General features: G+C 42.5%; 1 protein-coding gene across 1 annotated transcript in view; it reads right to left on the bottom strand.

Annotated features, from left to right (window-relative positions):
- Positions 1-2,192: 2,192 nt before the first annotated feature.
- LOC307117740 (protein NLRC3-like) overlaps positions 2,193-24,737 on the bottom strand; it is a 38,106-nt gene continuing 15,561 nt past the window's right edge. The window contains exons 10-11 of the mRNA XM_079802778.1: positions 3,787-3,833; positions 2,193-3,591 (exon numbers count right to left, since the gene is read on the bottom strand). Of these exons, the coding sequence (XP_079658904.1) occupies positions 3,062-3,591; positions 3,787-3,833 (577 nt within the window). The 3' untranslated portion in view covers positions 2,193-3,061. The remainder of the gene's footprint in view (positions 3,592-3,786; positions 3,834-24,737) is intronic.

The raw sequence follows: 24,737 nt of genomic DNA, 5'->3' as shown, positions 1-24,737 counted from the left end.
TCTGCGCAACAACCAGATGTTCCTTATCCACCATGGAAGATCATCTGTGAGCTGCGAGTCATGACCAGACACCTTTTCAGTCTCAGCAGATAATTTAGTATATCAAGAATTAGGCTGCACAGCCAGGAAAGAACAACACCTTTCTTGACTGGGATTGAGTAACAGCACATGCCGGTAAAGCTTGGGGACATTTTCCAGAAAGATCAGACGAGTTGCACACAATTGGACTAGGCAAAACATTACCACCTGCAAGGTTATTTCCCAATATTAAACTGACATTGTCTACTGGCAACTTTTTACACCCACCCAATTGAACCAAGCCCATAACACGTTCAGACTTGAGGTTAATGGTGTGTAATGGAACACAAACACAGCCCATTGCACAAGGACATTTGCAACAAGGACATTTGCAACAGTATTTGAAGCATCAGAGAAGGGCAAATCACCCTCCAGAATGAAGGACTGATCTGACCCCGTATCTCTCAAAATTGGTTTGTACTCAACTACAGAACTGTCGGTTAGAAACACAAAACCTCTCAGAAGAAATTAAGTATAGGATGAGGTATCAGTAGCAAACAAGTCTGGAACAGATTGTACCAGTGTAACATTTTTAGGTTTTTCATTTGTGGTTTCCAAGCCCTACAATCAGTGATCATGTGGCCAGGATCAAGACAGTAAAAGCAAACTCTCTTTCTTTGCATGCTTTTTGAGACAGCTTTACTTATATTAACACAGGTAGTATCCTGAACTATGGACTGTGTATATAAGGAGGTTTTTGTTTGACGCACAGATGAAAAGACGGTTCGTGGGTAAGCGCAAATTCATCAGCAAGCTGCATCAGAAAGCTTTGACATTTAAATGAACTACAACACTCTCTGGTATGCAAGTTTTAAAATCTTCCAACGAGACTAACTCTTGTAACTCCTCATAAGAGGTAGGCTATTCACACTAACAAGACATCACTTTTCAAATAGTGTTTTCTTTCTCGGGCGAGCTTGACATAAGTTTGCTTGGCTTGTTTTGAACACACTCTGAATTTTTATCGATACGCCTCCGACACCAACTCGCTTTCTCCTAAAGCTGCTGTTTTCACAGTGTCATACTCCAATGACTCCTCAAAATGATCAGAAGAGTAGAATGTGAACAGAAAACTGGGCTCTTTGATTGTTCAGGAGCAGGCTGATGAATATGGCAGTGGATAACGCAAGCTGCTAAGACACGGTTGTACCTGTTTTTGTTGTTTCAGTGATTGTTTTGTGATTGAAGTGTAACGTTATGTTCCTTGTTGTTGCAGCGTTTGAATGGTTCAGGAGCGATCCTATTGACTGACTATTATATCAGTGGATAGCACAAGATAGTAAGATAAGGTAGTAGCTGAATCAATAGTTTTATTTATTGTATTTGTTTTAGAAATGTATTAACATCTGTATACAATTCTAAGTTTTAGAATTATCTTCAGATTTGAAATATAAAATGGTCAAAACATGTGGCTTCAGCTGCAGTGCATTTCTAGAATGCTACAAGGCCAACATCAATTTTATTTTCATAAAGATATTTAATAAAAATAAATGTATAATAACTTTACAAAAATTTGAAGCTTCTTATAAAAAAAAATTCTCATTATGACAATAATAAAATTTTGACTTTACAGTAAACTGCCAAGTGTCTGTTTTCAAATGAGACCATACTTATGCTTTTAGTGCAAAGGGTTCATGAACTGTATCTGTTTTAGTCCGGGTATGCCATTTCTTGGGATTTCTCAAAAGTGGGGGTGCAGGCTAACAGGTTTTAATGGTCACGTGACAAAATATATATACTGTATATATTTTTTATGTTTATGGCTGCTTGACTGCATACATTTTCACTGTTTACTATTTTACTTTTGCTAGAGCTTGCTCATATTTGGCTCACTCTTGATTATCTTGAATACATTTGTTATTACATTTTTTTGTTAGCTACCCTTTGTTTATTTTCAACAGTCATATCAATTGTATATATATAACATTTAGGACTGTTCATTGCTTACTATAATTGCTCAACACCTTTTTACGAGTATGTTTAAATGTATTTTTCTTGGTACAATCTCATTCTTGAAAATGAATAAGCTGCACTTTTTAATTTGAATATTTTTAGATAAAAGTTCCTTAAAATACACATTAATGTTAAAAAATGTCAACAACAAACATAATTTTAGATAAAACTATATTAAACTTTATTGAAACAAGAAAATGAAAATAGAAACAGCAACACCATACAAGAAAAAAAAGAAAATAATAAACTTGTAGAAAGAAGCATTAAATCTGGATAACACAGCGTCTAATGTATTTAGCATAATTCCTGCCACAAATTGTTTTATTAGTGACAAATGTCTGTAACATGCATAAAAAGGTGATAAAGAGATAATAAAAACATTTAGGGTTACACAAAAGCATTATATTTACAAAAAGCAAAATGCTGATTTGCTTAAATTCAGTCAATATTTTATTTGTTAATTTTGTACTCAAAATTAAAATATCTAATTTCAATCATCAAAAGAACATTTTATTCTGAGAAAGTTCAGAATTAAAACAATTATTCTGAAATTTTAAAAACCAAAATGACAACTAAAATAAAAACACATCAACACTGTCCTTGTGAAAACATGAGCTCTTGAAACAACATTAGGAGTACACTATTGTAAAAGAATATAGTGAATTACTAGTTAACATCACAGTTCAAGTTTATGTGTGTATTTGTGACCTTTTGTGCAGATTTGATTTTAAATGTTTATATCTGAATAATCTCATATATTATGTATAAGTTCAGTTTACTTGTGTTCATTCAATTCAATCAGGTCAATTTCTTTTATTGAATGGATTATAAGAAACAATCATACTTTTGTTATTTTTCTTCAAAACTTTTCCGTTTTTTTATTGTTTTAAATGTAAATGTTTAATTTTCATCATGGTTCTCATTTACATGTTGTCTTTATTGTTGATTAAATAAAAAAATAAAACGTTGGTAGCAACCCTTTTCATCAGTAATTTCATTGACGCGATTAACAGTGCTTGGCTGTTCAAACTTACACAAGAGACAGTGAGGAGTCAATGAAAACCCTAAATCCAGCACAGAGGGGTTCAGTGAATGTGGAGTGAAATGTGTATATGTGTGTGAGTGTGTGTGTTTTAGAGATGCTGTAGAAGGACAAAGTGCCATCCGGACAGTCCAGATACACTCCTACTCTCTTAGAGGGGTATGCGTCAGGTATGTCAGTGCTATTTTTGTTGTGCCAGGAAGTGAAAATGTCACCAGAACAATCAAGGCTCCAGGACTTTTCATTGAATCCAAACCTACAATCGTCACTTCCTCCTTTCCTGCTCATTTCTTTATGTGCCACAGATATAACAGCCCCCCTCCACCCGCTCCATTCAGCCTCCCAGTAGCAGCGTCCTGACAGACTCTCTCTACACACAACCTGAGGAAAGTAATCAAATCTCTCTCGGTGATCAGGATATGACTGCTGCTCCTCCAATCGCGTCACCTTTCTGTTCTCCTCAGACAGACAGAGATGAACGTTTACTGTGTTTGGATCCAGTGTGAGATTACAGGCATCTGAACACAAGAGGAAACATTAGAGGAAAGAACATTTAGAACACAACAAAGCTATAGCAAAAGGTGTGTGTGTGTGTGTGTGTGTGTGTGTGTGTGTGTGTGTGTGTGTGTGTGTGTGTGTGTGTGTGTGTGTGTGTGTGTGTGTGTGTGTGTGTGTGTGTGTGTGTGTGTGTGTGTGTGTGTGTGTGGACTCACACTTGCGTAGTCCTGCTGTAATCATGACCTCTCCAACATGATCTACACTGTAAAAACAAAGACACTTTCTGCTTTACTAATTTAATCAGAACATAAAAATGTTTTAAAAAAAGCTGGTGTTCTCAAATACAACGGACAGACGAGCCCCCATATTTGTCACGACCGTCTCAGAGCCGCAACAAATGATAGAGTATTTTAGACTCCCCCTGAAATTGCCTCGTTGACACGGCATCCTCAATAAACCCGTCTCTGGCGTGATGACTCCGATTGTTCGAATATTACAATTTAATAATTGTTTAATCAATACGTCATCCTCAATAAACCCGTCTCCGGTGTGTTGCCTCTGATCTTTCGAATATTCCGATCTATTATGACCTCTGACCTGTAAAGTTGCCAGAATAATAATCATGCGCTGTTTGTTAATTGGCCAGAGGAGAACTGGCACCCCGACTGAGCCTGGTTTCTCCCAAGATTTATTTTTCTCCATTAGGTCACCTGATGGGGTTTTGGTTTCCTTGCCACTGTTGCCTCTGGCTTGGCTTGCTCAGTTGGGGACACTAAATTTCACTAATTTTTTCTTAATTTTTTCAACTAAATATCCAAATAAATCTAATTCTTAAACTAAATTAACCATATAAACTAAATTACTGATCTAATTACTGATCTAAAGTCCACACTATCACTGTATGATAATTTAAATGAACTGATGAAATCACCGTTTTCTCCGGAATGGCTATACAGCTGAATAATTCTGTTGCATTATTTTGCTGTTTAGCACTGTAAAGCTGCTTTGAATCAATCTGCATTGTTAAAAGTTCTATATAAATAAAGTTGACTTGACTTGACTTGACTTGACGCAACGAGAACAATAGCAAATAAAACACATTTTTCACAAGTTTTCACATGAGGCCATAGAAGAACCATTTTTGGTTCCCTGAAGAACCGTTTTGTGAAAGGTTCTTTAAAGAACCATTTTTTCTAACCATTTTATAGTCTAAAGAACCTTCCTGCGTTTCAAAGACCCTTTTGTGCAATGGAAAGGTTCTTTGGATATTAAAGGTTCCTCATGGAACCATACACCCCACCAAAGAACCATTTAAGAACCTTTATTTTTAAGAGTGTATGATAGGCGTGGTGTAGCGATCAACTTCATTCTCATGTGAAATAGAAAGCAACAGTGTAAACAACAATGGATGACATACAGAAGATCAGATCTTGTTCTTACTTCTCCGCATGTGGCTGTTGTCACAAGAAGACATGCTTTGTTTGAACCAAGGCTGCAAAGAAAAACACAGCCGAAAAAACCATGAGCAAATAACGATTCTCTGTCAACCAATCAATGCTCTGCAGAGTCTAGCTCCACCCTTTAGTAACGGACTACTGTGCTAGGTACCCCAATGGAAGGGTGCCAAAAAAGTGGTACGGCATGTTTCAGAATTAGGGTACCATTCACAACTTCTCACAATGGAAACGGCAAAAATTGCGTACCGTACTGAACTGTACTGAACCGTAACGAACCGTACCGCACGGTAGAAACGAGCCATTAGCAGAGGTGGGTAGAGTAGCCAAAATCTGTACTCAAGTAAAAGTACAAGTACTCACAGAAATATTTACTCAAGTAAAAGTAAAAGTAACAATCGTAATATTTACTTGAGTAAGAGTAAAAAAGTATTTGATGAAAAAACTACTCAAGTAGTTAGTTACTAGTTACTTTCGATCTGATTGATAAGAAGCGAAAACCCTGAATTTCAGACTACTTGGAGAGCTTTCACACACCTCTCGGTAACACAATAAGGTTGTATTAGTTAACATTAGTTAATGTATTAATTAACATGAACTAACCATGAACAACACCTCTGTTCAGCATTAGTTAATCTTTGTTAACGTTAGTTAATAAAAATCCAGCTGTTCATGGTTTGTTCATGTTAAATCACAGTGCATTAACTAATGTTAACAAGATTTTAATAATGTATTAGTAAATGTTGAAATTAACATTAACAAAGATAAATAAATGCTTTATAAGTGCAGTTCATTATTAGTTCATGTTAACTAATGTAGTTAACTAATGTTAACTAATAAACCTTATAGTAATATATATATATATATATATATATATATATATATATATATATATATATATATATATATATATATATATATATATATATATATATATATATATTCTTTAGGAATAAAATACAATCCCGTTTTTATGTATTTTCTACACTTCAGACAGGTGTCTGTCCGGATTTGTGTATAAATGCAAGACGTCACATTAGGCTATTCAATTTGTTTCGTTTTGTGGAAAGAAAGGATACAGTATGTAAATGTGCAGATGTGAACGTTTGTTCGTGGACGTGTGTTGTTTGGAGGATTCAAACGATTATGCATGCACAAGAGCGCATATGAGGAAAACACTCGGACAGTGTGTGAAATAGTATTACAATAAGGGACAATTTCCCATAGTTACCCAATTGCCATTTATAGTGTTCAAATATAGGCATCATTGTGACACTTACCGCTACATGTTTTTCCAGGGTGGAATTCTTGTATGCTGAGATATCAGTTCGTTTTGGTGCACAGCACACACATTATGAAACTATTATTTTTGACATCTTGGAGTGAAAACATAGACTGAACTTGATGCCACGGGTGATCTGCCTCCCGTAGCTCACACACATCTTCCTCTGCTTCGGCCATCATCTTCCGACTAAACGCGCGCTAATTATAAGCGGGTGATGCATAGCCGCCTCTCGCGAGCAGCCTCTCCAACGTTTCGTGAGACTTGCGAAAGTCATATTAACTTATTTAAAAAAATATATAATATAATTATTACCATTTGACAGTAGCGGAGGAACGCCACCGAATGTAACAAAGTAAAAGTACAGTTTTTTCACAAGAAATGTACTTGAGTAAGAGTAAAAGTACCCATCTTTAAATATACTCTAAAAGTACAAGGTACACAAAAAATGTACTCAAGTAAATGTAACGAAGTAAATGTAATTCGTTACTACCCACCTCTGGCCATTAGACAATACTGTTCATAAGCACAGGTGTAATCGGTTGACACCCGATAGCTCCCAGGGAAAGGGCAACTCATCCCAACTATTGATGGGAGAATGATTTATCCCAGTGCCTCTTCATCTCTTCAGTATGTTTTTTAATTGTATTTTATGTTGTCACTTCAGGACATTAAGTTGTTGCAATGAAGAAGACAAGTTAAACCGTTATAAAATTGTATATTAAAAGGTAAGAGAAAAATTCAATGTGAAACATTTTGCTCATGCCGTGCTTGCAAAGTTGGTTCCACTGGCATCCTCCACAATCGTACTCAGGCTCAAACTGATATGTTAACAACATTATTAACTGTTTGTGTTTACAGTTGCTTTAGAAGCTTTTGAAGCTGAAACTCACAATTATGCTAAGAGGTGTTACATTTCTGACACACACTTGAGGTGTTCGGCCAATCACAACACACTGGGTCAGCTGGCCAATCAGATGACTCTGGGTTTTTCAGAAGGCGGGGCTTTGTAGAAACCACCCTTGTCAAAAAATCCTAAAGGATTCCAATAAGAAACCTGTACATGTCAGAGTTCTGTCACTTCTGTTTAGTATTTTCTTGGTTTGTGACAGAGCTCTGACACTTCCGGGTTTATCTTGTTTTGTGTGAGCACATGACTGGTAATTGTTGTTGCTAGTCATGTACTTGTGATGTCATGTCTCCTGTCTATTGTCTAAACCCGCCCTTCTTGTTACCTGATCATAGATTGATTTGCCCCTGTTCTCTCTCATCACCTGCTTTGTTTGTTCCCTTTATAGTCTCCTTGTGTTTGCAGTCCGGTGCTGGATTGTTGTCTTTTGTTTCCTGTCAGTTGTTCCCTGCCTGGCTTTTTGTCTCCTGGTTCCTTATGTTTAATTGCAGTCTGTTTGGTTTTCCCCCTCGAGGGTATATTGTTTGTGTTTGTTTTATTTTGTTATTTCAATAAACCACGCTTTATTCTGCTCTGGAGTCCTCGCCTCTTCTCTGAATAAATAATAATAATAATTTGTTACATTTATATAGCGCTTTTTCTAGGCACTCAAAGAGCTTTACATAGAAGGGGGGAATGTCCTCAACCACCACCAATGTGCAGCATCCACCTGGATGATGCGACGGCAGCCATATTGCGCCAGTACGCCCACCACACACCAGCTAATTGGTGGAGAGGAGACCGAGTGATGAAGCCAATCGTATATATATATGGGGATGATTAGGAGGCCATGATGGACAGGGGCCAATGGGCAAATTTGGCCAGGATGCCGGGGTTACACCCCTACTCTTTATCGATGGGAATCCTGGGATTTTTAATGACCACAGAGAGTCAGGACCTCGGTTTAACGTCTCATCCGAAGGACGGGTAACCGTGGGACGGGTAACTCTGCACCCATAACCGTGACAGTACAGGATTCCATTTAGAATTTCTATCATATTTTGGAACTGTTCTTATAAGATTCCGTTATAAATAGTCTTATAGGATATTTATGTCTTGTCCTATAAGATTCTTATCTGATTCCTATTGGATTCTGTGGGAATTGTCTTATAAGACAATACAGAAATATCCTGTAGGATAATTTCTATAGAATTTTAATGGGATCCAATTGGGTCTCTCTCTCTCTCTCTCTCTCTCTCTCTCTCTCTCTCTCTCTCTCTCTCTCTCTCTCTCTCTCTCTCTCTCTCTCTCTCTCTCTCTCTCTCTCTCTCTCACACACACACACACACACACACACAATGTTACTCTAAAAAAGTTAAAGGGATTGTTCACCCTGAAATGAAAATAAAGTAATCTTTTACTCACCCTGCTGTTGTTCTAATGGCCTGTGTCACGCAATGATACAGGGAGACATGCGCCATATACAGTGGCGGTTCTAGACCACGGTAACTAGGGGGGCCAGGCAGGGGCCACTTGTGCTTTTAGGGGGCACACGTTAACATTTATCTTAACCAGTAGTTAATTAGGTAGTTCACCTAAAAATGAAAATTCTATCACCATTTACTCACCCCCATGTCGTTCCAAATATGACTTTCTTATGTTGAACACTATTAACTTATTTATTTTATTAAACTGTTGTATAAGAGCAGTAGGCTATCGCATTTGCAGTCATGCTATTCTGGGTAGAAAAACTTGTGTGATATTGCACTCGTTACTCATGTTAATGCTTAGTCTATATCATGATGTAAATGTGAGGGCGTTTTCACACTGGCAGTTTAGTTCGAATAATTGGTAATGTGAAAGTTGTCATGACCCAGGTGAGCTGAGCTCAGGGGAACTGAATTCGAGACTGCCTGAAGGAGATGCTCTGAGCTTGGTTGCGCAAATTGCGCTCGAGCTGTGCTGCGATTCATGGGAATACGACCAGCGGGCCAGTGGCGGACCACTGGAGGCAAAGTTGGCGGCCCTCTGGCATTTTGCTCATTGTTTTCCTAGCGGACCACCAGCAGCAGCCACCACTTTTCCGACAGTGCTCCGCTACCGAGCCGCTGGTTTATATTACATGTTTTCTGGCCGCCCACGGACGATCCACGGGTCATATGATTCACAACTGGGTAATTTATAGTTAGATCCAATATAATATTATTTTATGCAATAATCAAAAACAAAATACACAACTGCTAATAACCATTGTATATGTATTTTATTGGATAGAGGCAACACAAATGCGTAACAAGCTAAACAAATGGAAATAAACATAAAATAACTAAACATTATGGTAGCCTATTCAAAATATGTACTTTTGTTTTTTTTATTTATATATATATATATATATATATATATATATATATATATATATATATATATATATATATATATATATATATATATATATATATATATATATATATATATATATATAAACAGGATACATAATATTGTATTTTATATTATAAGATTAAGGACTCGGGTGCGCAAGAAAAGTAACCTGCACATGCATTTTATCAGATGACGATGTATTTAGTTCAATAAAACACATGTAGGCTAAGGGATGATAGTGTTGATGATTTACCTTGGATACGAGCGAGAGGGAGCCTGCGGTGTATTCGCGGTTTAGAATGCGATCTGACGCGGACCACAACAAACGTGCCCAGTGTAAAAACGCTCTGAGACTAAAACTCAAACGGGCATTTTTGCCGCATATCTTGAATTTTATGGACATTCTAACTAAGAAGCACTGAAATGGTTTGGTTAACAACATTCTAACTAATACAGGTTTTGGAACAACACGAGGGTGAGTTACATTAGGTGTTTTTATTTTCTTTTTGGGGGAACTAACCCTTTAACTTATTGCCGGATTATTGGAAGTCTTTTTTATTTGGCCATATACTGTATCACTCTGCAGTCTCTACACGTGAAGTAAAATCATTTTAAGTTCATTTATTTATTTGAAAAGTAATGTAGCCTATCTGTAATATGATCATGCATGCTCAATTTATAAAAGTAAAACTAAACCATTTATTTTACATGTTTTGTAGCCTTCCTGCTCTCTGTTAGCGGAAAGTTCGCAAAGTTAGCATGGACATAAAAACAAACATCTAATACTCTAAGCAACACTGGACAATTGGATAAAATAATATTATTTCTCGCTATATGTGAACAAGACTGAAATTACATTATTTTCTGTATCTTTTCTCGGGTATGCCTATCTGTCATATTCGCACATGAATGGTTCTTTCATTGCGTTGGTCATAATTTATCTTTGGCTGCATCTTCCTAATTCGGAATATGATCAAAGACATATGTGTTCAGTTAGAAATTAGAAATTTTGAAAAAATATATATTAACTACAAGTAGGCTAAATGAACCAAATGACTGAATGGAATTCAAAGTCGTCAAGTCAGTAAAATTAATCTACAGTAGCTATCACTGCTGCGTATGGGTAAAGTTACACACAACACAACGTGTATAAAGAGAGCTTATTTTATCTATAATCAAGTGCGTAGCAACCATTATAGCCCGTGTTTTACAACTATTTGAGCGAATGCAGACTGAGTGACGAATCATTCATAAACAGACTACTTGCGTCCCACAGCGAGCAGCCTCCTCATTGCTTCTCTGCATTGGTTATTGGTTATGACACAATAAAGTGCTCTTTTCATCACTCACCGCCACAGCAAAAACCGTACATTGCAACCAGTTTAACCAGTTTTTTGTTTGGTGCGATATGATTCCAAATTTACGGGGGCCAGAAGGGGGGCCAAGCTTGTTGACACAGGGGCACCGGCCCCCCTGGCCACCCCCCTAGAACCGCCACTGGCCATATAGAAAATGTTCAGAGGCATACTATAAGGTTTTGCGAGAAAGAAACTGTATTATTCAGTCAAAATACTGAGCTCGGTCATTACTCTATGCACGTTCCTGTACGTGAGTGTGTGCGAGCCGTCAGCACTCACGCAATGTTGTCATGACAACCTGTAAAAAGCATTCACCTCAGGAGGTTTACCTGGTTTATACTTTTGAATCCTTTTTGTAAAGTTTTAGCCTGGTTTTCACTGCCATGGAAGAGCGTGTGCAGGACGTTTTTTTTTTTTTGAATGAATGAATGAAACGCGAATGACGCGAATAATTTGCACTATTCGCACGAAGTTGGATGCTTGAACATTTTGAGTTTACTCGCTTCATTCCCGCGTGACATTCACTTCACAACAGACGCGAATTCGCGTCATGGGAGGGGCTTCTGCCAGCCGTCTCGTCTTGTTGAGAATGTGTTTACATGTCTTTTTTGTTAAAATTCTACTGTTAATGTGTGACAACTTAGTTTTAAGACTTTTTCAGGCACTGAAAAAGGGAACTTCTCGCAGTCAAGCTTGCCTTAGAAGAGTGGAGGCATTGGTTGGAGGGAGCCAAACATGCGTTCCTAGTGCTAACTGATCATAAAAACCTCGAATATCTTCGATCAGCCAAGAGATTAAACCCCAGACAAGCCCGGTGGGCCATGTTCTTCTCCCGTTTCAATTACACCATCTCCTATATTCCCGGTACCAAGAATCTTAAAGCTGATGCTCTCTCCCGTCTTCATGCCCCTGACGAACAGATGGAAGAACCAGAACCCATCATTCCAAGCTCCCTCATAGTAAGTCCAATTACCTGGTCCGAAGACACCATTCCCTCCTCCAATGCCTCCACGAACCCTCCGCCGGGTTGTCCACCTGGCTTGCTATACCTCACTCGGACACGACGCACTCCCACCATTCACTCGGCTCACACGTCACTCGGTACTGGTCACCCGGGGGTCAATGAAACCCTCTCGTTGCTAAAAGAACACTTCTGGTGGCCAGGGATGGCAAAGGATGTCAGAAGGTACATGCAGGGCTGTAGGGAGTGTGCCATTTCCAAATCTCCACGTCATCTTCCAGCTGGTTAGCTCCTTCCTCTGCCCGTTCCAGAACGCCCATGGTCACACCTAGGAGTAGATTTCATCACTGACCTGCCGGTCTCAGACGGTAATACCACCTTCCTAGTGGTAGTAGATCGCTTCTCCAAATCATGTCGTCTGATCCCACTCCCAGGTCTGCCTACTGCCATGGAAACAGCCGAAACACTCTTCAATCAAGTTTTTAGATACTTCGGAGTACCTGAGGACATAGTCTCCGATCGAGGTCCCCAGTTCATTTCCCGAGTATGGAGAGCATTCTTCTCACTCCTAGGTGTGGCCGTTAGCCTGACGTCGGGGTACCATCCACAGTCAAACGGGCAGACAGAAAGGAAGGTTCAGGAAATTGGTCGCTTCCTACGTACCTTCTGTCATGACCACCAGGACTCTTGGAACCAGTTCCTAGGTTGGGCCGAGTACGCCCAAAACTCCTTGAAGCAGTCGACCACAGGACTCACCCCATTCCCAGGGCCGGCCCGAGCCATAAGCGAACTAAGCGGCCCAATGTTTAAATTTTTTTTTTTTTTTTTTTTTTTACAATTAAATGATTTAAACAAGTGATATAACTGAATTAATGAATGAATGGATGAATAATTCAAGACAAGAAAATTCTGATTTGTCGACAACTGCTGCTGTGTCTGCCAGCGTTTGAGTCATGCGCATACACTAGACACCTGTCACGCCTCGCGTGCGTGCATTGACAATTCGCGCGGGCGCGCACGTGCACGTCGCGATAATAAAATAAGCCTAAGCCATGTCACAAAAAAGGACGTATCCCTCTGGTGCCGAAAAAAGAAAAAAGAAAAGGACAGAGGAGGAGAAAAAAGAGCGAGATAAAGGTATGTTTGCATGGTTATTTACAGTATGTTTTCTTATAGCCTAATGGTTTTCTATGGGAGAAAAAAGCTTAACGAGGAATTAAACGCGTTGCGTTCATATCCTGGGCTCATCTTTTTTTTTTTTTCGTTCATAGTATACGTTATTAGTATTATGTTTACTGAGTTTGGTCTCTTAATAACATTGTCTTAGTACATTAAGCCACGTTAAGCGTTTTAGAATGTTCCGACTGAAGTTGTCCTTGTGTTAATGGTCGTGTAATAACTTCTGTATGCTGGCAATAAACATTTTTGTTATGGGGGGGGGTGTATTCGAAGATATTCGAACATATTCGAATACATTGCTTGATATTTGATATCCATTCGAATTACATTTTTCTCAAAAATGACAGCCCTAGTGTATTTCACATATTGATAGATATTGGTTTAAGTTGGAGAAAACGTCTAAGGTTACGTATGTAACCTCTGTTCCCTGAGAACAGGGAACGAACGCTGCGTCTAGCTGACGCTATGGGGAACGCCTCCAGCGTGACAGGTGTCTGAAGCTACTATCGAATCACGTCAATCCTATTGACCGACGACAACCCATGACGTCATCACTATGCGACCCGGAAGTATATAAGGGCGCTGTGCCAACACATACACATCTTCTCGTCTGAAGGGACTGTATGGCAGATAGGCCCTGAAGCATGGCAAAGCGACGCAGCGTTCGTTCCCTGTTCTCAGGGAACAGAGGTTACATACGTAACCTTAGACGTTCCCTTTCGAAAGGGAACTCTCGCTGCGTCTAGCTGACGCTATGGGGAACGATATACCAACGCCGCCATGCTGAGGGGAGTGTCTGCCTAATGGCAGTGACAACTGTCAACACAAGTAAATTCAACTGAAAAACCTGAGCCACTCCCCCTCAGGTCACACTGGGCTGTCAGCGACAGCATTCCCTACGGTCATAGCCCAAGCTATACATCTAAACGGAACCTTAACGCAACTGCGTGAGGTTCTTATCCAGACTGCTCAAAGGCCCGAGACCACTACTTCAACAGAAGGGGTCCCTTTAAGGGAATGTGGCTAGGGGACCCGAAGGAACCCTGGCCAGTCACTACTCGGAAAACAAGTTCTCCCGAATGCCACCAGGGAGGCCTGACCTGGTGCCCTAAGAGTTATGGACACTTCGGTTTAGCCAACCCTGTCTGTTCAGAGACAGAGCCTCTGGATGGTGCCCAGGAGGCATCCAAACTAAGGGACTGAAAAACTGGCAGTCCTACTCAGCCCGGAACTCAGAGACGGGTTATCCAAGAGAGCAATACTCAGCATAGCGCTTTACAACCCTTGCTAGCGAGGGGAGTCTGCCTGCTCAATCAAGGATCTATCAGGTGCTTGTGTTTCAAAGCAATAAGGAGGCCGGAAAGGCCTACGGACTGATCTAACAGGGAGGCCTCACGAGAGGCCTACAACCGTCTGACCAGGCTCAGGCGGCTGTGTGCTCATAGACGACCCTCAGTGAGGGGAGCAGCTGAGCCTGCCTGGCGGGTAACCTCCAGCTGTAGGCCAACTATGACCAGTTCTAAGACAGAGAACTGGTAACCAAGAAGTGCCTACCTCGGGAACTTCGCCTTCAAGGAGGCCCGGTGGGCCTACTACCTGATAATAGGTTTATCCCCCAGGGAGGCCTATAAAGGCCTACTACCTAACAGCACGCCATGCTGGCAACCCGAGCATCCTGGCTCGGGAACCCATCTTCAGGGAGGCCTAAAGAGGCCTACCACCTGCCAGCGAAGCATGCTTACTGCTGAGGTTACATCTAGGGAGGTCCCGTGGGCCACCTGATAACAGTTGAAGCTGTCTGTCAAGGCTGGAAAACTGAACTTGTTTTCTCAAGGAGGCCAAATGAAGGCCTGCTACCTGACAGTCAAGCTACGCAAGCTAGCCGAGCATCCTGACTCAGGAACTCGCCCTCAAGGGAGGCCTGTTGAGGCCTACAACCTGATAGCCAGCCTTTAGGGAGGCCTGGAGAGGCCTACTACCTGTTTGTTTTTCGTTCCTAACTGTTTCTCAAGTGAGTGGGCCCCAAGAACGCCTTAGGGAGGCCTAATAAGGCCTACTACCGGCCTCTGGGATAAGCCCGGTACAGGCCTACTGTCAGATAGCAATATATACTACTGATCTAGTGACCATGACCTGGGAACTCCTTTTCAGGGAAGCTTTTGTAAAGCCTTCCACCCATTTTAGCCTGCTTCCACTACAACAGGCCTTCAGGGAGGCCTGATGAGGCCTGCAACCTGCTAGCCGGCAGGCCAGTTGTCCCGATGTGACCATCGGTACTTCCTCCAGTGAGGCCTGGGCGAGGCCTTCCAACTGATAATGTGCCTTGATCAAGAGGCCTATTGAGACCTACTTGACAGCCGACCCTCAGGGGAGCGTAATGGCTCTTTACAACCTGATAGCCAGCTAGGCAGGCTCTACCTTGATGCCAAAACATCGGTACCTGCCTTCGGGGAGGCCTGATAAGGCCTACCACCTGAACAGCTTGCCAAGCTAGAATACTCCCGATGCCCACACATCGGTACTCGCCTCCCGGGAGGCCTGACTGAGGCCTTCCACCTAACAGCCGACCGTCAGGGAGGCTTAGTTTGTGGCCTATACCCTGATAGCCAACCGGGCTATTTTTTCACGATGCCCTGCATCGATACTTGCCCTCCCAGGAGGCCTGGTGAGGCCTACCTTGATAGCAAGTCATGCTAGCTGCCTGGGAAAACTCTTCCAGAAGCTCACCCTCAAAAAGAAGCCTGATGAGGCCTTCTATCTGATCGCAAGCCTACTAGGGAGGCCTAGTGAGGCCTACCACCTGCTAGCACTAACTCAGCCGTGCTAGCCGTCAAGTGACTGAGACTCAGAGCACTCCTCCAGCGAGGCCTAGCTTCAAAGGCCTGCCAACTGATAACAAACATTTTGCACAATGTGAGAGTAAAAAAGACCCTAGGGGCTCGTCTCCAAGGAGGCCTGACGAGGCCTACCACTTGATAGCCGTCAGGCTAGCCATATCAAATTCACACATCGGCCCTTGCCCTCAAGGAGGCTTGAAGAGGCCTACCTAGCTCCCCGAGTATCCCACTCAGGAACTCGCCTCCAAGGAGGCCTGGTGAGGCCTACCACCTGGTAGCAAGTTTAACTGACTGCTATGAAACCCTTGACAGTTAGACCACTGGCTGACTAATAACTGCTTTGACCAAACGACTCTCAAGTGAGAGGAGGCTACCACAGGGATGGTACAAAAGGCTCAGAATCACGAAGTGAACGGCCAGAGGTGACAGTGCCTCAGCAATGCAGCTCCCTCATCAACATAGCCTAGGCCACATGCCCAACTGAAGCTCCAGCATCAGTCTCTAACGAACACTCTGAGAGAGACAAACTACTCTAAACTGCGGTGGCTTACCGAAGGCATATAGTAAAAACCCTAAGCGGTAGAAAGAAACACTCCATTCTCCCAGAAGGGTGTGCTACCGCTTAGTATTCCGCAAACATTCCAAAGAGAAGAGCGGCGGCCTAAACACCACTCTCACCCTGAGAGGAGGCCCTAATTACATACATATGCTACCATGAGCGATGGCCTGCCTCGCGATATCTTGACCACCAAGGAAAAGCCAACACGCTCACCTCCACAGCCCATTTCCTGGTGCTGCAATAAGCCACCTACAGGGGGGAACTTCAGTTAACTCCTCCTTCCTAATGGTTGCGTAAACCCACACTCTATACAGGGAACAAAGATCTGTAAGAAATACATATTTTAGTGTTATCACACAAAATAGACCACTCTCACCTGCGGCGTGTAGAGCGAAGACTCACCACACGGTTCTCATATGACCGCGGTGTTCTACCGCCCTTGCATGCCTGAAAGGGGCGCTCTCACTGATCAAGCCAAGGCGGGCCGCCCCAGGCCTGATGTAAGAGGCGCCTGGAGAAACGCTCTATGAAGAAACACTATGAGGGATCCCTCTTCCTACGGGAGACCGGCCTCTTCTGCGACCTACTCCTATGAGAGGGCGCACGAAAAAGCAATACTGGTACTCTGGCCCTGTCTCCAGCCCTCGGGCCAAGACGGGCCCTCCCGCCTGCCTGGGCGCGGATCCGGATCTCAGCGGTAAGCAGGTTCAATGCTGCCGAACGCGCCTTCGCCTCTCCAAACTTTTATTGAAAAGTTTGCAAGGCAAGACCGGTGAATCGTGGAGAAAGCTCTTTACTTTCTCCACGTTATCCGCCGAGTTCAACCACAGATGTCTCTCCTAGGCCACCATCGCCGCCCACGATCAGCCGATCGCGGCAGCTGCTTTGCTCGGTGGCGCGGAGAGTTAGACCTGTGGTGCAGCGCAGTTCGACTACCGCATCAGGGGTTAACCCCCTGATCGAGATCCCCCAGCAGATCTGCCTGGTACGCCTGAAACACCGCCATGGTGTGAAAAGCAGCACCAGCCTGACCTGCTGCCGTGTATGCCCTGCCATTAAAGCACAACGTGATTTGGAAAGGTGGATGGCAAAATTTGAGCTCTCAGTGTTGATGCCCACAACACGCGAGAAAAGTTCGCAAACTTTCCTCGCCAGTCGGTAGCATCAACACATATCCATATTCCCATATCCCCTCGACATCAGCGAAGTTAAAACGCTGATGTCGATGAACATCGGGTTGAATATGGATTCTTCCATGCCCTCTCGATCTCTGTAAGAAGATCAGGAAGGAATGGAAGGCTCATCTGAGCTGATGGTTTATGGCCAAGGAGAAATTGATCGTGCAATCTATCACGAGCGATCTCTCCTCTTAAAGCGCCAACATGGCAGCCGCAGCCTGCCTGCAGCGTGTTCCATAACATTCACCAGCTCAGCATACACGGTCAGGGTGGCTGAGAGGAATCATACACTCTCACCAGCCATCCCTAAGAGCACTTGCTGATTAGTCTCGCTAGCCGCCAGATCGCTCGAGAGGAATATAACCTCTCGCGACGATCGGCGAGCTGCATCTGAGAACCCATGATGCATGCCAGCGCTCAGCCTCAGCGTGAGCGGAACAGCATCATCCAGCCCCAGATGCCAAACTCTCTTCCCTCAAGAAGAAAGCCAGACTAGAGTGGAGCGATCTCAGATTGAAAACCGCTCACACTTACACACAAATTCAACTTCAAATGAACTGACTGTGCATGCTCTTGATCCCAGGCAGTAAATACACACTTGTGTGTATTAAATAATGAATTTGTATTACCTTAACTCGTATAGCACTTCAAACAGACAGTCCCTGAAGACGAGAAAGATGTGTATGTGTTGGCACAGCGCCCTTATATACTTCCGGGTCGCATAGTGATGACGTCATGGGTTGTCGTCGGTCAATAGGATTGACGTGATTCGATAGTAGCTTCAGACACCTGTCACGCTGGAGGCGTTCCCCATAGCGTCAGCTAGACGCAGCGAGAGTTCCCTTTCGAAAGGGAACCGCGATGCCAGCTTAGCTATAGCATTGCTGTTTGTGTTGAAGTGAATGTTCCAGCTTCTTAAGCAACGCACGTGCGCTCTCTGCTCTAAGATCTTTGGTGAGAGATGGTATTGATCTTTATGAGAAAATATACCAAACCCATGTTGGGTGGGGAGACTTCTGTGATGAAAATAGACTTCAATTTTATTTATATGGTGGCGAGTGATGTAGCAGTGCTATCCTCATATTTATAGGCTGCAGTAGATCACCAACCATGCTAAGTTTTCACCATACTGCAATTATGCCTCATTTTCCAATAGAATATGAATTGTTAGGTGTGGTGTGGAATTGCTTGTTGTGTAAGTAATGATGGCAAAATAAACTAATTCTGCTCAATCAACTATGTACTGCTATTTTTTTTTGTTTCCAGGATCACTGTTGAAGTATTATGGAGCAAAACCAACTCTACCTGCCCCTAATGTTTCATTGAGTGTCAGAGCCTCCACAGCTGATGATACAGCAGGTGAGGTTTTTCTTGATGGCAAATGGTTACATAGCCTGTTAATATGACATGACACATTTAGCTTTTTATTTATTTATTTGTTTGTTTATTTATTTTATCATTGCAGGTTCATCCACTGCAGAGTTACATGCGGCTGAAAGCGAGGAGCAGTTACATGCGGCTGAAAGCGAGGAGCAGTTACATGCGGCTGAAAGCGAGGAGCAGTTACATGCGGCTGAAAGCGAGGAGCAGTTACAAGCACTTACTATCACTGATACATCGGTTTCAACCTCAGCCGGCATGACAGGTCAGTTAATCTAAAAGTTTTTGTTTTGTGTTGGCTTTACTATAAAATATTCTGTGTTATGTTATTTTATAATTAAAAAAACTTTTAATCTAATGTCCCTACAGGTCCTTCTACATCTGCACCCACTGCTATGGATTTCCCATCCACTCCCTCAACAAGCTCCAGCTATCAAAATAGATCAACAGCTCCTCCAATTGACCCAGTTGAATGGTCAGCATTCCTGTCAGACTCAGAAAGGACTGATCTGGTAAGAAGAGGGCCAGTGCCAATAAGTGACACCTTTACCTTCCCCAAGAAATCAGATGGACGAAGCTTTCACTACCACTATACATGCAGACAATTAGTAAATGGGGAAAAAATCAAGCGAAGCTGGCTAATTTATTCAAAGAAAAATGATGCAGTTTACTGCTTCTGTTGCAAATTATTCTCAAGAAAGTCCACAAAACTGTCAACAGAGGGACAGCGTGATTGGGTAAATGTAGGTGCTTTGCTGAAACAGCATGAGAATAGTCAAGATCATTGTAATAATATGGTGAAGTGGAAAGACTTTGCCCTCCGTCTTTCTAAGCAGAAGACTATTGATGCAACAGAAATGGCCCTTTTGGAGGCAGAAAGAAATCGTTGGAGAGATGTTCTCATCCGTTTGATTAGTATCATTCAGTCTTTGGCAGAGAGGAATCTTGCACTCAGGGGGTCTGTCGATACTTTGCATCAGGCCAACAATGGGAACTTCCTTAAAGAGGTGGAACTGATGGCAAAATTTGACCCGGTGTTAAAAGACCACATCAGACGAATTGATAGTGGAATGCAGCACAACACGTACCTGGGTAAGACTATCCAGAATGAGCTGATAGAGTGTGTCAGTGACAAAATGGTGATGGTAATGGTGGCAGAAATCAAGAACTGCAAATATTATTCAATTATTTTAGACTGTACACCTGATGTTAGTCACCATGAACAAATGTCTGTTGTGGTGCGCACAGTCACTCTGGGCAAAACACCAGAAATAAAAGAGCACTTTTTAGGATTTCTGATAGCTCCAGAATCCACTGGCCTGGGTTTGTCCAATCTAATCCTTAACAGGCTTGAGGAATTGAACATCCCTTTTCAGGATTGTCGGGGGCAGTCCTATGACAATGGGGCTAATATGAAAGGAAAAAACAAAGGTGTGCAGGCTAGGCTATTGGTTAAGAATCCAAGAGCTTTTTATGTGCCTTGCAGTTCTCATACACTAAATCTGACAGTTTCAGATGCAGCTAAAGCATCAACGGATGCTGCTTGTTTTTTTGGAAATGTGGAGAAGGTGTACAATTTGTTCGCTGGGTCCACTCAAAGGTGGGCCATCTTATGGAAGTGTGTTGACATCACCCTCAAGTCCTGGAGTGAGACACGCTGGGAAAGCCGGATAAAAAGTATTGAAGCTTTGCGCTACCAGTCAGAGAAGGTGAGGGAAGCCCTGCTAGAAGTGAGAAGTAAAGCGACTGACCCTGTAGTGGCTGTTGAAGCCAACTCCCTTGCGGAAGAGATAGGTTCATTTAGGTTTCAGATTTGTTGTGTTGTCTGGTGTGACATTTTGTCTAAAATTAACACCACGAGCAAGCTTCTACAGTCAACCAACATGCAGCTTGATGTAGCGGTTAACCTTGTAAAAAAGAACAAAGGCGAACTTATCAGTTACCGAAAAACGGGCTTCTGTGATGCACAGACATCTGCAAAAGAAATTTGTGACCGGATGAACACAGAAGCAGTGCTGAAAGAGAAGCGATTGCGTTCTACAAAAAGACACTTTGCCTATGAGGCTGCAGATGAACCGATAGTGGATGCTATGAAGAGGCTGGAAGTGTCCTTTTTTAATGCTGTAGTGGACTGTAGCATTCTGTCATTGGAGGATAGATTTAAGTCTCTAAGTGAGGTTAAAGAGAACTTAGGAGTGCTGCTCAATTTTAGGGAGCTAGATCAAAAGGTCCGGAGGGAACAATGTGAGCTTCTTGGGGAAAAACTCTCTTGTGGAGAGGAGGCGGATATTGATGGTAGCGCACTGGCAGTAGAGATGGAGAGTCTTCCTGAACTTCCCCAAACTATGATGACTGCCTTTGAGCTTCTCACATACCTCTCACAAAATGAGATGTGTGAGCTTTACCCAAATCTTTGGGTAGCTCTCAGGATAGCCTGCACTCTGCCTGTGACAGTTGCCTCAGCAGAGAGGAGCTTTTCCAAGCTCAAATTGATAAAAACATACTTGAGATCATCAATGGCCCAGGAAAGACTCAGTGGACTTGCAGTCATTAGTATCAATAACAAAGTTGGCCAAGCAATACCATACAATGATGTCATCAGTAACTTTGCCTCCAGAAAAGCTAGGAAGGAACGATTTTGAGGTCATTGTTGTCATTGTCATTGTTGAACCCTTGCTGTTCTTATGCTTGCTTTCATTATTTAAGTATCTATTTTTGTAACATTCTATTTTTGATTATATTAATGTTTTTCTATTTTGGTTTTATTTAAAAGATTGCACATTTAATGCACATTTGCAAATAATTTATTTAATGTTTTGTGACAGTTTGTATTCAGAAGTTTTAATAAAAGAGTGAAGTATTTTAAGTATCGTTTATTTCTTTATTTTGTATTAATACATACCCTCACTGTATTCGATTATAATATTCGCTATAACATTATAGCGTGACATTTGTGTCAATAATCTTCTAGCACAGGTGACTCTGCGTGGTGGGAGGGGGGCCCCCAAATCAAATTCTGCTTAGGGCCCCCAAGAGGCTCGGGCCGGCACTGCCCATTCCAATGCGTACTCGGTTTCCAACCTCCACTGTTCCCCTGGGATGGGGAACCCTCCGACGTTCCTGCTGTGGACTACTGGTTCAGAGAGAGCGAGAGGGTCTGGGACTCAGCTCACCATCAGCTGCAACGGGCCCTGCGCAGACGCAGGATGGTCGCGGATCTTCGGCGGTCTGACACCCCCGTCTTCCAGCCTGGTCAACTGGTGTGGCTTTCTACCCGAGACATCAGAATGCGTCTGCCTTGCAAAAATCTGAGTCCCAGGTTCATTGGCCCGTTCCCCATCATCAAGCAGGTCAACCCGGTCACATATCAACTCTGTCTACCACAAGGGTATCGTATTCATCCCACTTTCCATGTTTCACTACTCAAAGCTCACCATCCCTCTGTTTCCCCCACAGGACCTGACGTAGTTCCCGCCGAACCCCCCCTTCCACTCATCCTGGAGGACGGTACGGCCTACAAGGTCAACGAGATCTTGAACTCCCGACGTCGCGGTGGTCAGCTGGAATATCTTGTGGATTGGGAAGGATATGGTCCCGAGGAAAGCTCCTGGGTCCCAAGGAACGACATTTTAGATCCCAGTTTACTCCAGACATTCCACGACAGTCATCCTGAGAAGCCAGCTCCGCGGGGTAGAGGGCGACCACCACGGCGTCGGGGTTCTCGGCCCTCTGGAGCGGGCCGTGGAGGGGGGGGTACTGTCACAGACACGTCAGGTTCCACCCTCCACCAATCACAGCGCACTCCATCCCCAGAGTACTGATCACTATCACCTCCACCTCATCATGGCACTCATCACCAGCACTGTAAGAAGCACGCGCACACAGCACTCCACGTCCGGTCTCGTTTGCATATACTACTTCCTATGCTTACCTCAAGGACTCTGCCAGTGATACTACCTGTCTCCAGCGTGTATCCCTCCTTCCGTGTTTCCTGTCGGCTGTGTGAGTGTGTTCCAGTCCGTCCCTCTGTCCTCCAGGGATCTCCAGTCTCCAGCGATTTCCAGTCTCCAGCGATCCCCAGTCTCCAGAAACCTCCAGGCTCCAGCGTCATTCAACCTTCCATACAAAAGACAGTAACTCTCTCTCTCATATCACCATCCTATCTGCCATCAACCGGTTTCCTCACCTCCTCCACTTCCCATGCTCTACTGTGGTCAAATAAACTACCATACCTGTTCATATCTGTGTCTGCCTCCTGTCTACTTGTAACACAGGCAATAATGTAGTTGTTTAAAGCTCAAATCTGTGGTTTATTTATAAAAAAAACTGCCTATTTGAACATTTTATCTGGTGTTTTCGGAGTTGTGAGCTCCAGTGGATCAGCGGCGTTCCGCGCTCGTTTACCCCTGCAAGAGCAGCCTTTCCTCGGCTAGCCTTCTGACGTCTGCCGCTGGCTCTAATGTCTCTGTGGTGTGTCTCGAGGTATAATTCGTCTTGTGTATATGTCACGGGCGATCTTTGGTCTCATGGATCTATAATTTGTTCCCTGGCAAATCGTTTAGGCTGAGGGCAAAGTGAAGTTTTATTACTTTTTTATTTTTAGGCTATAACTTTATGTTACAGTTGTAGCCGACTAGCACTGACTTTGAATGTTTGACTGAATTGTTTGCTTTATTTCGTGTATAGCTTATTATACCTTTTACTTATACTTTTGTATTATTGATCATACATAAACTTGCATTTAACAAAAAGAGACTGGGTTGTGTTTCATGTCATTTAATGTTATCACAGTGATAATCATATTGTCTGAACCAGATATTAATATACAGATTTTCTCCTAATTGTTGTCACTACTAGAGCAAGCTCCTGATTGGTGAACGCGGCACGAATATCCGCCAAAGTTCAGATTTTTCAACTCAGGTGATTCGCGCGAATCACGCGTCAAACCCTCAATTTGCTCAATTCGCACTGTGTCATTCATGCGAATCGCACCGCAGAATGTCTATTTGCGTCTTCGCATTGACTTAACATGTAAATCACTCGCGCGAATCGCATCATTCGCATCCGGTGTGAACGCACCTTGAGAATCCAATAAGATCCCACAGGACTAAGTAAAATTCCATTAAAATAAATCAGAATTCTAAGAATAATAAAAATAAGATTCTAAGAATCCAATAAGATCCTACAGGATAAACTTAAATTCCAATAGGATTTTTTTAGTACATGTTTGGGACCATTCTGCTAAGTTTGATGTCTCTAAAATTTAGAGCAGAAAAATTCAAAAAGAAAAACAAGAAAATCAGTATGAATGGTTCTTGGACCCCTAATAAAGACCCCACTGTATAAACATGTTCTATATAGATTTTTCAAACTATTAGAGATATGAATGATTAATTGCCATTAATAATGTAATCGTTAAACTTATTGAATGTTGATTAATCAATTTCAGCTTCAATGTGTCAATGCAAGCAGATGGCGAAAACACATCCTTTTAAATCATGTAACACTAGAGATTGTATGCTGCATGTATTTAATTTCCGCTACACAAATTTGCAACCCCTGGTTTGCTTGAAAAGTGGGGGCTCAATGGCATGAGTTTTGGAGTGTTTCCTTGTAAGCAAAGAGTATGACAGCTCTCTCTCCTCTGTTTACAGTAGCATATGGGCTTGTTTGTGTCTGCTACGTGCCTTGTTTGTTTCTTTCCACCATG

The sequence above is a fragment of the Gobio gobio genome (assembly GCF_949357685.1).
Source record: "Gobio gobio genome assembly, chromosome: 21".
NCBI lineage: Eukaryota > Metazoa > Chordata > Actinopteri > Cypriniformes > Gobionidae > Gobio > Gobio gobio.
The sequence above is the reverse complement of the archived record's forward strand: the minus strand, read 5'-3'. Positions and strand labels throughout refer to the sequence as shown.